This window comes from Sapajus apella, unplaced genomic scaffold (assembly GCF_009761245.1).
Source record: "Sapajus apella isolate SASKATOON/1434 unplaced genomic scaffold, GSC_monkey_1.0 scaffold115, whole genome shotgun sequence".
In the NCBI taxonomy this organism is placed as follows: domain Eukaryota; kingdom Metazoa; phylum Chordata; class Mammalia; order Primates; family Cebidae; genus Sapajus; species Sapajus apella.
This window is the reverse complement of record NW_022437055.1, coordinates 2,582,242-2,597,382: the sequence shown is the minus strand read 5'-3', so window position 1 is coordinate 2,597,382 and position 15,141 is coordinate 2,582,242. Positions and strand designations below refer to the sequence as shown.

The window sequence follows — 15,141 nt, the reverse complement described above, 5'->3', positions numbered from 1 at the left end:
AAGATTTAGTTGAAATGCTACCTCCTTAGTTTGAGGGTTACTGGACTTGATGTACTCACAGATAAGCAGGCTATTAACATGAGGCAACTTATAAACACATATCTGGGGCTTAGCAGAGAGGATGAAACCAGAGACATCAATTTAGAAATTGTCAGACCAAAGTAGTTGAGATTAACCACAATATGCCAAAGAAGAGGAACACACATAGTAGGTACTTAATAAATAAACGTCTGTTGCCTTGAATCTAGTATGGGCTTCTTAAAGGTGCATTAAGTTTAAAGCTAATGCTATTTTGAGAAAAGAACATTTTAAGAAGGAACAAACTTTCCATCCTCAATTTTCTTCAAGTTTTGTAAGAGAACTCCAAAAAAAAAAAAAGTTAATGATAAAAGAATATTCCAGAGGCATTAAGCATACATACACTGACTGTAAGCACATACAGTTTCAGTGAAAAATAATGAGAAGGCCACAAAACTGTACAGACAATTCTGAAATATTTTACTTCACTCAATTTTTTTTCATAAATATTGGTGATAGTAGGTGAGAGGCAGTATTTCCTTGACATACACAGAAATCTAAAGGCAATTTTCAGCAGCAAATAAAGGCATGATTCAAATTCTATTCAATGCCTGAGTGAGTGTCATTTTAAGATTTATGTTGAACTAGAAAAATATTTAAAGATTATAAAAGATTATTCCAATATTATGAGATCAGAAGGGAAGGGTTTGCTTATTTTAGCACTCTTCATAAAGACTAACTTTGTCAAGAAAATCTGCCCAGTGAACTGAAATTAAAGGAAAACACTGTGGTCATACTGATGTGTTTGTCTGGTTTTTAACTCCTGTTTTTAAAAATGAAGTTATACAGTGAGCTCAGTCAAAATGAATACCTAGTACATTTTTTGCATGTCTCACGGAAATCACTACAACTGCATACAATTTCAAAGAGCATATAATTTTCTCTCTAATGTAACAAACTTTTCTTCCCTCTTACAGAGAGGTCTTAGTTATGGATGACATCCTGTGTAAGAACAACCCATTTCCTAGTTTGTTCAATTAATTTGAGTCACAGAAATCCTCCATGTCACCTGAAATGCAACGATGGGCCACAATAAGTATGTAAGTTGACTGATAATGTAGTTCTCTGATGGTACTAAGAGGATGTGGCCTTGACTTACTTCGACTACATGAAACAGAATCCTGTTATATTTGATGCGATTTTAGTTTAGAAAAAAAAAATACAAACCGACACAGTCATACTATGTTGTAATATAAATGGAAAATAAATGAGTTGGTCAATTTAAGAAAGTGATTTAAATAAATAGTATGAAAATATTATAAGATTATAGAATATTTCTTTCTCTGTGTATATATACATGTCTTGTAGAGAGACATATGTATATACACACACATCTATTTACTTTAAATAGATTCAGAACACAAATAATCAACATAAGCCAGCTGCACATTTCTACAATTTTATCATGAAGCAACATGTTCTTCAAAGTAGTGTTTTACATCATAGAGTTTAATTAATGATGGGTGAAGGAGATAAAAATAATTCTATTTAACCCTTTAAGAAGCTATCTTGGACAATGGTTTTGTAGCACTAGCTGGTCTGAGTACATTTGACAATAAAAATTGGGGACAAATAAAAATTAGTTTTTAATTATTTAAAGATTAAGTAAACACTGGGTGACTAATACATGTATGCTACTGTGCTACTTAGAAAACACCCTATACGAACTCTTAGGAAAATAAGATAGAGCTGTAAATCATTTTCCATGAGAGTACTGAATATGAATAAATAAGGGCTATAAGCAACCAATAAAATGGCCAAACCATATCAGTATCAATTTTCAATATATTATAGAATAGCCATTTTAAATAGGGTTTACTTAATATTTTAAGTCAGCAACCAAAATTAGTGTACTGTCACAGATGCCTAAAGTAGCAAGAGTTCAGGTTTGCCCTAGAGTGGGTCTGGAATTACCAGGATTCAATCCAGGAAGAGTAAACCAGAATGAGCAAATAACACACGCGGGGCTCACACACACACACACACACACACACACACTCTCTCTCTCACTCAACAACAAATTCGTGGGGCTGTGTAATGCCAAGGAATTGTATGGGAATTAGGAGAACCTAAAACTATTGAGACTGCATAATCACTTATGAGATCGCTAAAAAAGAACTGATGGGCTTAATTAGCTTTTTAGGAACAAATATGAAAGCAAAATTATCACACAAAGGACCAAATAATTATGTATGTAGTAAAATACAGTAACAGCTAATACTTAGAAGTAAACGCTGAAATTGGATAGAAATTACTAGCATTATCACCTCCTTTTGGAGGCCTTTTATTCATGCCACTCCTGAAAAGGACAGAAGTGACTACTTACTTATTTGTGCATCATCTATACCTGGTACATACTTTAATCATAAAATCTGCATCATTTCCATGCAATACTGGACTGTGAGTGCCTTGACAACAGTAATGAGTTTGTTCATTTTTATATCTTCAGCACCTAAAACAGTGTATAATACATAGTGGCTGTTTGGCTGCTTAAAGATTCATTCTATTATGGATTCATTCCATATACATCTAATATTAGAATAAGTCAGGTTTTGTAAACAGTGAAATTTGTGATGAATTTCTATATCAGTATTAACTAATATACAGATACAGATAGATACAGATAGATCAAGAAAGTGATAACAAAGTCACCAAGATGGCAAAGGAGATACCAGTTTTCATCACCCCCTCCCTCCACATACACATATTTAAAAAAAAAAAAAAAAAGCCAAATACAGACAGCTATCCACAAACCCAAGTAACCCTGGAAGGATTCAAGGACCCATTTAACAATCTGCAGCAACACAGTGGAACAAAAAAGAAAGAATATCTCCACAGAAAGGATCACTGATGAGATTAGCATACCTGAGAGGCCAGGAGATGTCTAGGAACAAAGATGAAAGGTGGAGGCTATTGGTATCGCTATACAGTACAAGCCATTTGGTCCCCAGTGATCTGCTCTGCAGAGGACACTGGCATCTCTTGCTACTGTGGTAGCCAACAGCCATTTCTGCTCAGGAACCCCAGAGAGGGAGACATGGCTACAAAACCCTCTCATCTCAAGAAGACATTGTTGAGCCACATGGAGGAAGCCACCACTCTCAAAACTGGTGCAGGCCATGACCTCTGAGTCATGGCTGTTCCATGAGTGCCCACACTCCAGACCCAGATTCTGTGTCTTCACTGAGCTCAACCATATCTCAGACACTGGAGTCATTGCCACAGTGAGCTAGCTCATACCCAGTGCCCCGAAACAAGGTTTCTCTGAGTGTGCCTATGCTCAAGACACCCACATAGCCACCACTGAAAGCTAGGCTGTATTCTGGACTCCAGTCCAGCTAAGTGGTTGCACTGTGCCCACCCACAGCTCAGACACTGGCACCAATTACTGCAATAGTAAGCTAGCTCACATCCCAGGCTTTGGAGCCAAGGTCCCTCTGAGCATGTCTGTGCTCCAGACACCAACTCAGGTACTACAAAGAGCTAGGCCTCATCCCACCCTCAGTGCCACTATAGCTCTGTGCAGCAATAGGGGGTATTTGTACCTAGGACATTGGTACCACTACTGGCTTAAGCCTCAGAGCATGTCCCTCCAGACATGCTTATGCTTGAAGCTTAGCTCTGGCCACTCCATGGGCATCACTCATTAGACACTAGTGCCACCTCAAGTGGGCCCACAAGCCAGACCCAATGCCAAAAGGGATCTAGTCAGCCATGATTTCTCTAGTGGAAGAAAAAGAGATTGGGAGGACCCTAGCAGCTCTCACCACCAAACACCTCAAACAACCCTCACCACTGTTCTAGACACTCAAGGTATTGACCACTGAGGATCCCTGCAATCTTTGTTAACACTAATCTCAATTGACAGAGCTGCACAGAGACTATGCTCTTATGCCCTCACTGGGACCAAAACCACTGCAACCCACCTAGCCATTGGTCTCACACTGTCCTACAGAGGAAGAATGTCTTTGCATATTGAAATCTGTAATGTCTGGAAGAGGCAATTGCTCTATCAACTGCAGAGACATCAACCTAAGGTAATAATAAACATGAAAAACCAAGGAGACATCTCAGCACCAAAAGAACACAACAGTTTCCCAGGAGCTGACTCCAAATAAATGGAGATTTATAAACTGCCCGACAAATAATTTAAAATAATTGTATCAAGGAAGCTCAGAAAACTTCAAGAAAATACAAAGAAACAAGTGAAATCAGGAAAACAAAAAATTAACAAAATGATAAATTTAACAAGGAGATTAAGTCATTTTAAAAACTCAAATTTTAGAGCTGAAAAATATGAATGAAACGAAACAATGCAATAAAGTATCAATAGCAGAATTGATCAAACAGAAGAAAGAATCTGTAAACTTGAAGATAGGTTATTTGGAAAAGGTATAGATGGATATCCAAAGTTTTATTGGTCAGCAGAGCATAAAATATTATCATTAATTTTTACGCAGGCCAACAGCTTAATTAGTTATAGATATACTCTTTTTGGCCTATAGATCAACCAGTATCAACAAACACTTCCCTCCTTTTAAATCCTGAAAGGCAAAGATGTAGCACGGCCTTCATTTGACAACCTTCAATACAAGGATAAACAATTTTAATTTTAAAATGATTTTAACTCTAAACTAAGCTAGAGTTTGTGGGGCCTTTTTTTCCCAGCTATTTATTGTTCACATTTCAACAGACATGAATCCTGACTTCTAATTTTGGAACCCAAGAACATTGGATTTCATCAACGAGTTTTCTGCTATGTAGTAGCATCTCCATCTGCTGGAACTTTAGGTGTTTGCTAATCCCATGATCCTGGAACCAGTAAAAATCCAAATTTTGTTTAGAAGGGGAGGCAGATGTTATTCCACTTAATTCCATTTTAACAAATATTTATCATGTGCTTAAAATGTGCCAAACCCTGTGCTAAGTGATGTAAGTACCAGGACTGGTTAAGCTAAACTCCCTGTCATGAAGGAGCTGACAACCTGATGGGAGAGAGAAATGCATAAATAACCACCATAACTCAATGAAATAAGTGACATACTTACATGTTCCATCAATTCTGAGGTTGAGACAGACAAGATCATTGAGAATAATGTCTGGAAACCCAGGGGGATAGCTCTTTCCTGACAAAGGATATGTCTCCAGAACCAGCTGCATTTCTGCTCCTCCATCAAATCAAAAGTTCAGGTGTGGAAAAGGGGTGCAGCTGAATACTGGGATGCATTCAGGATACAGCTGCTAAATCTAACAATGGTTTATTTGGCAGTATAAATGGAGCTGGACTCTGCCTAGAGGCCACAGACTGCCAAATCCTAATTTAAGACATTGCCTTTCAAAAAATAGAAAAAAAACTTCAAATGAAAATACCTTATGACTTAAATAATACAACACACACATTACCTTTAAATATGACCCATAGTATTTTGTTACATATGAGCTGTCACACTGACTCAAAACAGTTATTTCTTGTTGAATGTCTTCTATTTCATCTTCGGCTTCCTCAAGGTCTATGATTTTAATAGCAACCACTTGCTGAGTACGGTTATCAATTCCTTTGAAAACTTCTCCAAATGAGCCTTTCCCAATGCGCTCTAATTTTGTGAACAGTTCTTCTGGATCAGCTATGTTATTCTAAGGGGAGTGGGGAGAGAGAGAAAGAAAGAACGCAAATGTTTTGAATCAAATTTTTGTAATGAAGGAAAATAAATCACATAAGACAATAACAAATTTTTGTAAAAGCATACAAACTCCTTTAACTCTCCATATGTGCTTTGTTAGTCCAATTATAATCCCAAACAGGCAGCTAGTCCATATTCTAGTGGGTCACACACACTAACTGAGCTTAGCTGATCCTGCTACCACATTCTCACACAGCAAATACAGCCAGTGCCTGCCAAAAGATCAAGTACTTTTTGGAATAAAGCTACTGATTATACACAGTTTACACATTAATGGAAATGTACCAATAGTGTGAGAACATCTAACCTAAGCTAAGGTGAACTGTTCAAGTTTCTAACATTCTGCCAATATTGCCTTTCAACTCTCCTCTCTCTCCAACTGGGATATCCCAATTATCTTAGCTATACTTCCAAACCGCCATCTAAATAATACAGACCACAGAAGACTCCAGGCTTTAGAGGTCTTTGTTTTTCTTTAGTTGGAATCCTACCTATATGTAATGTTATCATCAATGGCTGAACTAAGATTCTATACCTTCATAATAATTGATAGTACTAATGAGAAAATAGTAATACACTGAACTTTCACAACTGTCTCACAGTGAAGATCCAGAATAATTTAACACCTTCACTACAATAAAATCTGTAATAAGCATAGGCTTTTAAGGTTAACAAATGTATAGTCATGACTTAGATTTATAAATTCACTATCGTTTCCTGATTCAGAAATATTCCATATCTTATACAATTTTGAATTAAAATTTTACCCCAAGACAAACTTTGTATACTTACTTAAAATCACATTGCTGAAAATACACTGCTGATCAAGTAGAAACTTAAGATTGCCAACCCTGCCAAAAGCACATTATTAAGTGCTTTATTAATCAAAAAGTTTGAGTTCCTTCAAAATATAGGAGGATTTTATCTAGTTCTGGTGAGCTTTCTATGTCTAATTTGTCAACTGTACCTTGAATAGCTGTTCATTTACTACAGTTTTACCTAGTTTCACTTCGTCATCAATGTCGCAAGACAATTATGGAGATAGTATGTCCCTTTTATCTTCCTTTATTAGACAAAGAGGCCACTGAAAATACTGTTTTTCTCTTATCAAGTTCTTTGCACCATGATCACCAAATGGACACACTACTACTCCAGTAAACCGCTTCCTTTTGAGGTAACTCCCAAACTCATGACTGCTTTTAAAGAATTTCACCAAGTTCTCTTTTTATACAGCCTAAAAAACAGTTTGTACATAACCTGTTTACCTTATAAGCTTCCCCATTCTCTCTTATTGGATCTTTCCCCATTTCTAAAAGTTGTACTTTCCATGTAGAAGTCTCTGAGACAGCAAGCTACTTGTGCATCCCCACCCATTTCCAGTACTCACATGGAACAAACACATCTTGAGCTTTCCATCTGAGCTTTTAAAAATAATTTAGGCTTCCAGTAGGATGCAAATGCATTTTTAATGCTCATATATTGTTGTAGTACCTTCTCAAAAACTTGAGTGCCATCATTATTGATTTCCTTGGTGTCCTCCTTTACCAAGACATTGCATTTCATTGTGACTACTAATACAGAGTGGCTAACCCACAGTTACCTCTTCCTACTTTTGGTGATGGTTCTTGGCTTTACAATACCTTGTGGAAAAAATACTCACCATATAGCTTGGTGATGGGTTCACCTCCTTATAACTTCCTTTGGAACAACAGTCTTTCCCTTTTCCCGATATAGCTATAAAGCAATTCTAAAATTTGGAAATGTGCCATTGATTTGAAGATACATAGGATATACCTTCTGATAAAACACTCTGGGAAGTGTATGTATTCATTAACTTTATACCAAGAATCTTCTGTTGTTAAGGAAAAAAATGAAATCCTAATCTTCCTAATTAGTGTTTTAAAAGGATTTGATTGAAACAACCAACCCCAGGGAGGATACAGCTGTTCTTTGCTTCCTACAATAAATGGGTTCTTGCAAATATGTAAATCAAAAGTTTTAAAACCGGGTCACATTTTGCATTTTAAAGAAGCACTGAAGTAAACTCTAATCTATGGATACAGTTTAAGATTTTAAATTAAGGGATAGCAAGTTAGACACAGAAAAAGAGAAAGATCCACCATTTACACAAGGTTTGCACTTCCTACTCTTTTATTTTGGGTCTAACATTGCTCCTACAAAACACCAACTTTCAGAGTGGAGGGAATCATGAAAACAAGATTTCACTAACAGAACAGCACTTCCCTATCTAAGGGATAGAGACCCTTGCCCCATTTACCAATCCTGAATCCCTGATAGATAATACCAAAGTTCTAATCCCTCTTCATCATTTTAAACCAAAGTATCCCAAGTCTTTATTAAGATAGGTTTCCTTCCTGCTTTTAGCACAAGGGCAAAGATCAAGTAAATAAATAGCAAACATCCCAAGTAATGCAATTAAAAGTCACCTAAATAAAGAATCTAGTTTGCTTAACCATTCCCATCATTCTTTGGAGCCTCTAAGAAAAGTCAGCTTCCTCTCCATCCAAATCAAATATTCTTTTAAGAATACTGGAATTTCTAAATCCTCCTTACTTGTACTGCAAAATCCAATTTGTTACTCTATCTGCACTTGTATTGCCTTCTCAAAGCTGCCCCCAAAGGGAGCTCTATGTTCTGTAGCATCACATAGGAGGAACTGCTAAATTAAACTCATATTGACTTATTATTGGTAGACCATTTCCACATGCCATACCAAAACAGGGCTGCAAAAACGAAAACCTCACAGATCCACCTCCTCAAGACAATCAGATTATTCCTTGGCCCTGCTTTAGCTGTTATTTAACTTGAATTTGCACTCTTCAGCTATAACTACACTGTTACAAACTTAAGTCTAATTTAGAAGTTATCATTACCACTAAAACAATAACAACAATTATTTAGTATGGAAATACTCTGAAGAAGTCCAATAGGAAATAATACTAGGTGAACATCTTGCTTGTCTCCTGTGAAAAGTCAGGAGCAGATAGAAGAAGGCTTCTTGGATACTTAAACCACAGAAACAGAGAGCTAGAAGAACGTTTCTTACAAGTTCTCTAAGTGCTCTCCAATCCTGGCTATACATTCAAACTACCTATATCACTTTTAAAATGTGAGTACCTAGGCCTTACCCCAAAACTACTGATTCAGCTTATCTGAGATTGGGGCCTTGCAACAAATACTTCTGAAAAAGCACCCCAGATGACTTCTGTGTAGTCATTTGGAAGCAAGTCTCCACATCAGCACTTGGGAACCACTAAGCAGATGGATGTGAAATTCGTATCCTTGATTACAGGGAACCCATTATCCTTATTTTTTCTAGGCAAGCATATGGGTCTCGTCTAATTCTGTACACTAAAAGTGAACAACTTGGAGATTAAAGTAAAACCAAGAGGACTTTGGCATTTACTATGCATACCTATATTTTAAAAATCAAATCTGCAACGCTTCTTCTAAGGACATGTCTCTAAAATTAGCACTGATGGCCCTTGAACAACACAGGTTTGAACTGTACAGGTTCACTTACACATGAATTTTTTTTCAACCAAGCACAGATCAAAGATACAGTATATCCAGAATGTGAAACCCATGTACAGGGAAGGCTGACTTTTTATGTATGTGGGTTCTGCAGGGCTGACTGCATGACTTGAGTATGCACAGACTTTGGTATACACAGGAGAAGAAGGTATCCTGGAACCCCGAGGGATGACTCAAGACTAGAAACATAATGTTTGTCGAAACACATGCAACATATCCCATACTCTTTGTGTACACATTCTTAAATATATTTTGTACCCAATGTAGTCTATGTATCATTGATAGGGCATAAGGGGTTAAGATGTGATTGATGACAGAGTTTTGAGGATAACAGCCAACACTGATGAAGGATAAATGTTTACATCTAGTTAGTAGAAAACGGGTCAACTTGTGGAGGGGGACATTAGGAATTGGTGGCCAGGAGAAACAAGAAAATTGAAGACAGACTTAGAATTAGTCTTGGAGTTCTTGCAGAATGGGGACCTGGAAGGCAAAATGTGGGAAAGAACTAAGGTAAAGAATCTAGTTCTTTGAATTTGAGCTAGCTAGCTAAGATCCCCAGTAAGACTCTGAGACTGATGGTGAAAATATAACAGATGTAAGGAAGAGGAGGCAGATTTCTCACAGGATTTGACCAGGAAATGTTCAACTTGGGAATCCTAAAAGAACCTTCCAGAACTAAGAACCAAGCTAAAGTTAAATTGTGTTTTGCACTTGCCTTCCTACCATAATAAAGTCCATACTATGAATGCTCTCAGCTATAAAATAACTTTTTGCACTTTACAGATTGGCCTGTGTGTAGTAGGCCCATCGGTGACTCACTGATGAGGAGGAATGTTACAGGAAATAATGAGCAAAGAATGTGCTAATGGTATCAAGGCTTAAAAGAAGATTTTTTACTTCCTTGAAATCCTCAAAACACTAAGAGTGACTTGCAGTGAACACAAAGTGCCCTAACAATCACAGAGAGCAACTAAAAACTTCAGCCTAACAACGTACTAAACTAGAGATACACTTAGTTAGCTACCTGTTTAAATTGATCAAATCAGTTCTCCCAGGCTAGAGATGAAATGCTTTTCTGGATTACTTCCATGTCTATATAGTCTCCTGCCATCTAACAAGCAGAATGCACATAAATAAAAGTCATTTTTTAGTTGGTTTATGAGCCTCAAATTAAATTACTATTCTATTATGATAGCCTGTGTTAAGATTTTTCACTTCCCCTTATGAACATTGCCTAAAATATTTGCTGAATGTTTCCGAATCAAAATGCCATCAAAAAAAAAAAGAAAGAAAAAGAAAAAAAAAAAAAAAAAAAAAAAGGAGATTTAGGCCAGGTGCGGTGGCTCATGCCTATAATCCCAGGACTTTGGGAGAGTAAGACAGATGGGTAGTTTGATCCCAGTTGAGTCTGAGACAAGCCTGGTGAAACCATTTCTCTACTAAAAAAACAAAAACAAAAACAAAAATTAGTCATGCGTGGTGGCACACACCTGTAGTCCCAGATACTCAAGAGGCTGAGGTGGGAGGAACACCTGAGCCCAGGAGCTTGAGGCCACAGTGAGCCATGATCACACCACTGCACTCCAGCCTAGGCAACACAGTGAGAACCTTTCTCAAAACAAAAAACAAAAACAGAATTTTAAAGTCAACAGTTATATAACTCTTACCAGTGCTGAGTTGAAGAAAACAGGGCACTATCTTTTTTAAGTGCCAGATATAATCCAAATACAATTGATTGTTCTCTTAATCACAGGCTTTTAGAAATGGAAGGAAATGTATATAGGTCACTCAATTCAACTCTTTAACATCCCCATCAATAACAAGCATTTATTGTATACTCATTGTGTCCTAGGCTAGGATCACTAAACAGAAGTTATGTAATTTAAGGCCATTTATGTTAAAATGATGGTAAGTCTTAGAGAAGTTAAGAAGAGTTACGGAGTCTTGAAATTAAAAGAATTAGATAATCTTTGAGATGAACAGGAACTTAGCAAACATCTTGTCCAGAATCTATTTTTACAGGGAGGGAACTATAGACTGGAGAGGTTACAAATTGTTCAAAGAGGGCTGGGTGCGGTGGCTCACACTTGTAATCCCAGCACTTTGGGAGGATGAGACGGGCCGACCATGAGGTCAGGAGATCAAGACTATTTTGGATAACACAGTGAAACCCATCTCTATCAAAAATACAAAAAAAAAAAAATTGTTCAAAGATATAAGGCAGTTAACTAGTGGCAAAGCCTAAATTTGAACCCAGATCTCCTGACTCTTATGTCTAAGGTTCTTTCGCTACATCTTGGATTTATTTGTAATTTAAACTATGCTCCCTTTTGCTATAAAACCAAAATTATTTTCCATTGTAAAGAGATCACACAATTGTCCAATGTCTACTCTGTAATATCCCAATGCTTAAAGAATTTGAAAAATTTAAACTTAAAAGAATTGGAAGAACTTAAAATAGGACTTTTCTATTTTTCAACTGATATAATTTTTTATTAAAATTTTAAAATTAACAAAATTGTATGTATTTACCATATACAACAAGGGGTTTTGAAATAGTATATACATTGTGGAATGTATATACTAAATCTAGCTAATTAACATATCATTACATGCTATATTTATCTTTGTGGTGAGAACACTTAGCATCCATTCTGTTAGCATTTTTCAAGAATATAATATATTAATTATATCACCACGTTGTATATATAGTATATCTTTTGAACCTATTCCTATATAAAATTTTGTATCCTTTTCCCAATCATTTGCAACACCATGGACAAACCTGCAAGGCAGTACGCTAAGTAAAACAAGCTAGGCACAGAAAGACAAATACTGCACGATCTTGCTTACATGTGGAATCTAAAAAACTTGACCTCATAGAACTAGAGTAGAATGGTTACCAGGGGCAGACTGTGGTGGTTGGGGGTTGGTGTGAGAGATGTTGGCGGAAATGATACAATTTTTTATAATTGTTAAACCACTATGCAATTCATTGGCCCCTGTATGTATACATAACTACCAAATATTTCATATTACAGTTTTTTAAAAAAATGATCTGTAAGTAATCTTGACTTTCTGGCATTTCTCAGCCTATTTTTTTCCATGTCAATAACTAGACTGGAATGGGCTGGCCTCTAGAGTGTAGGAGGTAAAGTAGTGGTGCTATTCCGTATCATGATTCCCATAGGATCCAACATCAAGAAGCCAACAGCTCCAATTCCACCTTTATCCGTGATTTGTTGTAGACTTCAGTAACCCTTAATACTAAGGTTTCCAGTTCTGGTCATTAAAAAAACCCACAAATTGATGAAATTGTCCAGGAATAAAAAATAATATTTAGCATCAGTTGTTAATTTTACGCTAGGTTTATGCAGGCCAAGAATTGTTTAAATGACCATGTATGCTCAGATTACTTTAATAATTAGAAGGATAAAATAAACTCCCTACAAAATTTTCTCAACCTTTGAAGAATGTGATGTTAGCAGAGTAATTCCTTACTTTGCACAACTTCCGGTTCATATTACAAGTTATCAGATAAAATTTTATGGAATTCTTAAGAGATCTCTGTGATTTATATTTCTGAAGTAAAACACTTAGCTTCACTATATTTTGCATATGACAGAATAAGAACTAAGATACAAATTAAGTATGTCTGTGTATGTTTCAAATTAAACATGAAAAATTTGGCTTGAGGTTAAATTTCCTTATGTGGACAGTCATTTAAGTTTGCATTTTCATATTTATAAGGGCTCAAAACATTTTAACTAAGTGTACAATGAAAATGTTCTTAGCTTACATATTTTTATGGTGTACTCACATTTTTACATCTTTCTCAAAGGTTATTATAATTTGCCTTTGCAACATAAAGTAGCAATGAAATTCCCAGATTTTACATGCATAAAATGAGATACATCAAATGTAGTAGGATATATCGTTACATCAACCCTGGGCTTCCTTGTGGTCATCAGACAGCATTTTATCAACTCACAGTTGACTCCTTGTCTTTACCCACCCACTTAAAAGGCAGTTTTGAGATTAATGAGGCAGCAGCAGTCCAACCTTGGTCTCAATGGTGAAGCATAAAGTCAAAGGCCTCGCACGGTATTATTTTATACTATTAAGGCAACTGTTTAAACTTTCAGCAATTTTGTGCATAGCAACAAGAAAAATGTGTTCATAAGGCAGAAATAAAATTAAATGTATAAGTACTTTTTCATCTATTTTATTATTACTTTTAAATGCATCTCATTAGCAAAAATACTTAGAATGGAGATATTTTAGTAAAGGATAACTTCATTAAAATTATTACAAAAGATTTTGACATAGCATATGAATAACATAGCAGTTTGAGGAGTTTCTCCTAATTAATAATTTTGAGTCTACTTCATCTTTAAGAACAAAAGAATAATTGATAACATTCCTTCATTCTAATTCCTCCTACTCACGAGCGGATAGGAGAAGAGCTTCCTCTGCCTCCTAACTTGCATTCCTCTTTATACCAGCTCAGATCAGCGGAAAAGAACAAGGAAGCAAGCAGGATACATTCTGGGATGTGAAGAATGCTGTTCTTTACATGTTTGTAAGGCAGTTCATTTTACAATGAGGTAAAAGAGAATGAGACATTTCTTTGATTCTATTGTCACTTAACCACATATCACATTATTCCAAAGAAAAATGAAATATAGAGCAGAAATAAATTTAATAAATTCCTTTATCTTAAAAACACTCGAGCAAGAGCCAAAGTCATAATAGGCAGCACTTTCATTAGCTCCATTTCCCAAATATGGAGGCCTTCACATTCCTGTTATTTTAATTAAAAGTAGAAATGTCTGATTATTTTGTTCAGCCAGGTAAATCATCTTTGGACATAAGCCCTTTTAAACGAAAAGTAGTAACTATTTTTTTTTTTTTTACTAACTCTCTGGGATCTGAAGTTCCCTTAAACCTTTAATTATATTCATGGGTAAAGGGAAGGAAACATCCTGCAAACAATCACATTCTTCTCTCAATAAACCAAAAGTCAAAGCTATTATCACAATAAATGTTGGATGCAAATTCCATTGCATCATTTAGCTAATTCCTCTCTGACCTTATAGCCATTCCAAAGGAAAAAAGGAGGTCTGGTTTCTCATAAGTACTGCAGAGGTAAAGAGAGCGGAAAGGTCAGGAAAAATTGTCTTAATTTCGCTTATCTTGAAAATTACAAGAAATCAGCAATTATTAAATGTCAGTTTCACCATCTGTATAATGAGGGAGAGAGGTAGAGTCAATTTTTAAATCCCTTACTGTTCTGAAGCTGTGTGAATCTGTGAAGTATTAGAAGCCAAGTCCCTTTGTTCCCCTTCCTTGATCACTAGCAATCACCAACCCTCGTTTTGAAACAAGGTAATGGATTCATTGGTACTGGCAATGTGGCCAACCCTGTAGCAACATACAATAGCTCAAATGAAAAGTATATACCACTCCATTGTTCCAGCAAGAAATTCAAAATCACTAGTAGACCGTATTCATGCCCAACACTCTAATACTGTAATGAAGTGGGCCTAGACGCCAAGAGCAGAAAGAGTCATTGTCCAGACTGATTTCTCGTCCTTCACACTGGCCATGTCCCATTATATATGAGTGACTGTCCTGGAGGAAGTCAAGGGAAACCATACATTCAGCTCATACAGGACCTAAAGTTCTATTTGTCTTTCTCTCCTTTAATTGTGAAGTAAATTCATTCAGAACTTAAAGTAGTACTCAGTAAGTAACACATACATACATGTGTGTGTGTATATCTACACGCTTCTCTCTAGATAGATGTTACATATATATATAT

The 15,141-nt window shown here is 36.1% G+C and overlaps 1 protein-coding gene across 2 annotated transcripts in view; it reads right to left on the bottom strand.

Moving 5' to 3' along the window:
• The window catches only part of STK26 (serine/threonine kinase 26), a 52,659-nt gene that overhangs the window by 15,993 nt on the left and 21,525 nt on the right, over positions 1-15,141 (bottom strand). For both annotated transcript variants that reach the window (XM_032260212.1, XM_032260211.1), the window contains one exon: positions 5,482-5,712. In XM_032260212.1, the coding sequence (XP_032116103.1) occupies positions 5,482-5,712 (231 nt within the window). The remainder of the gene's footprint in view (positions 1-5,481; positions 5,713-15,141) is intronic.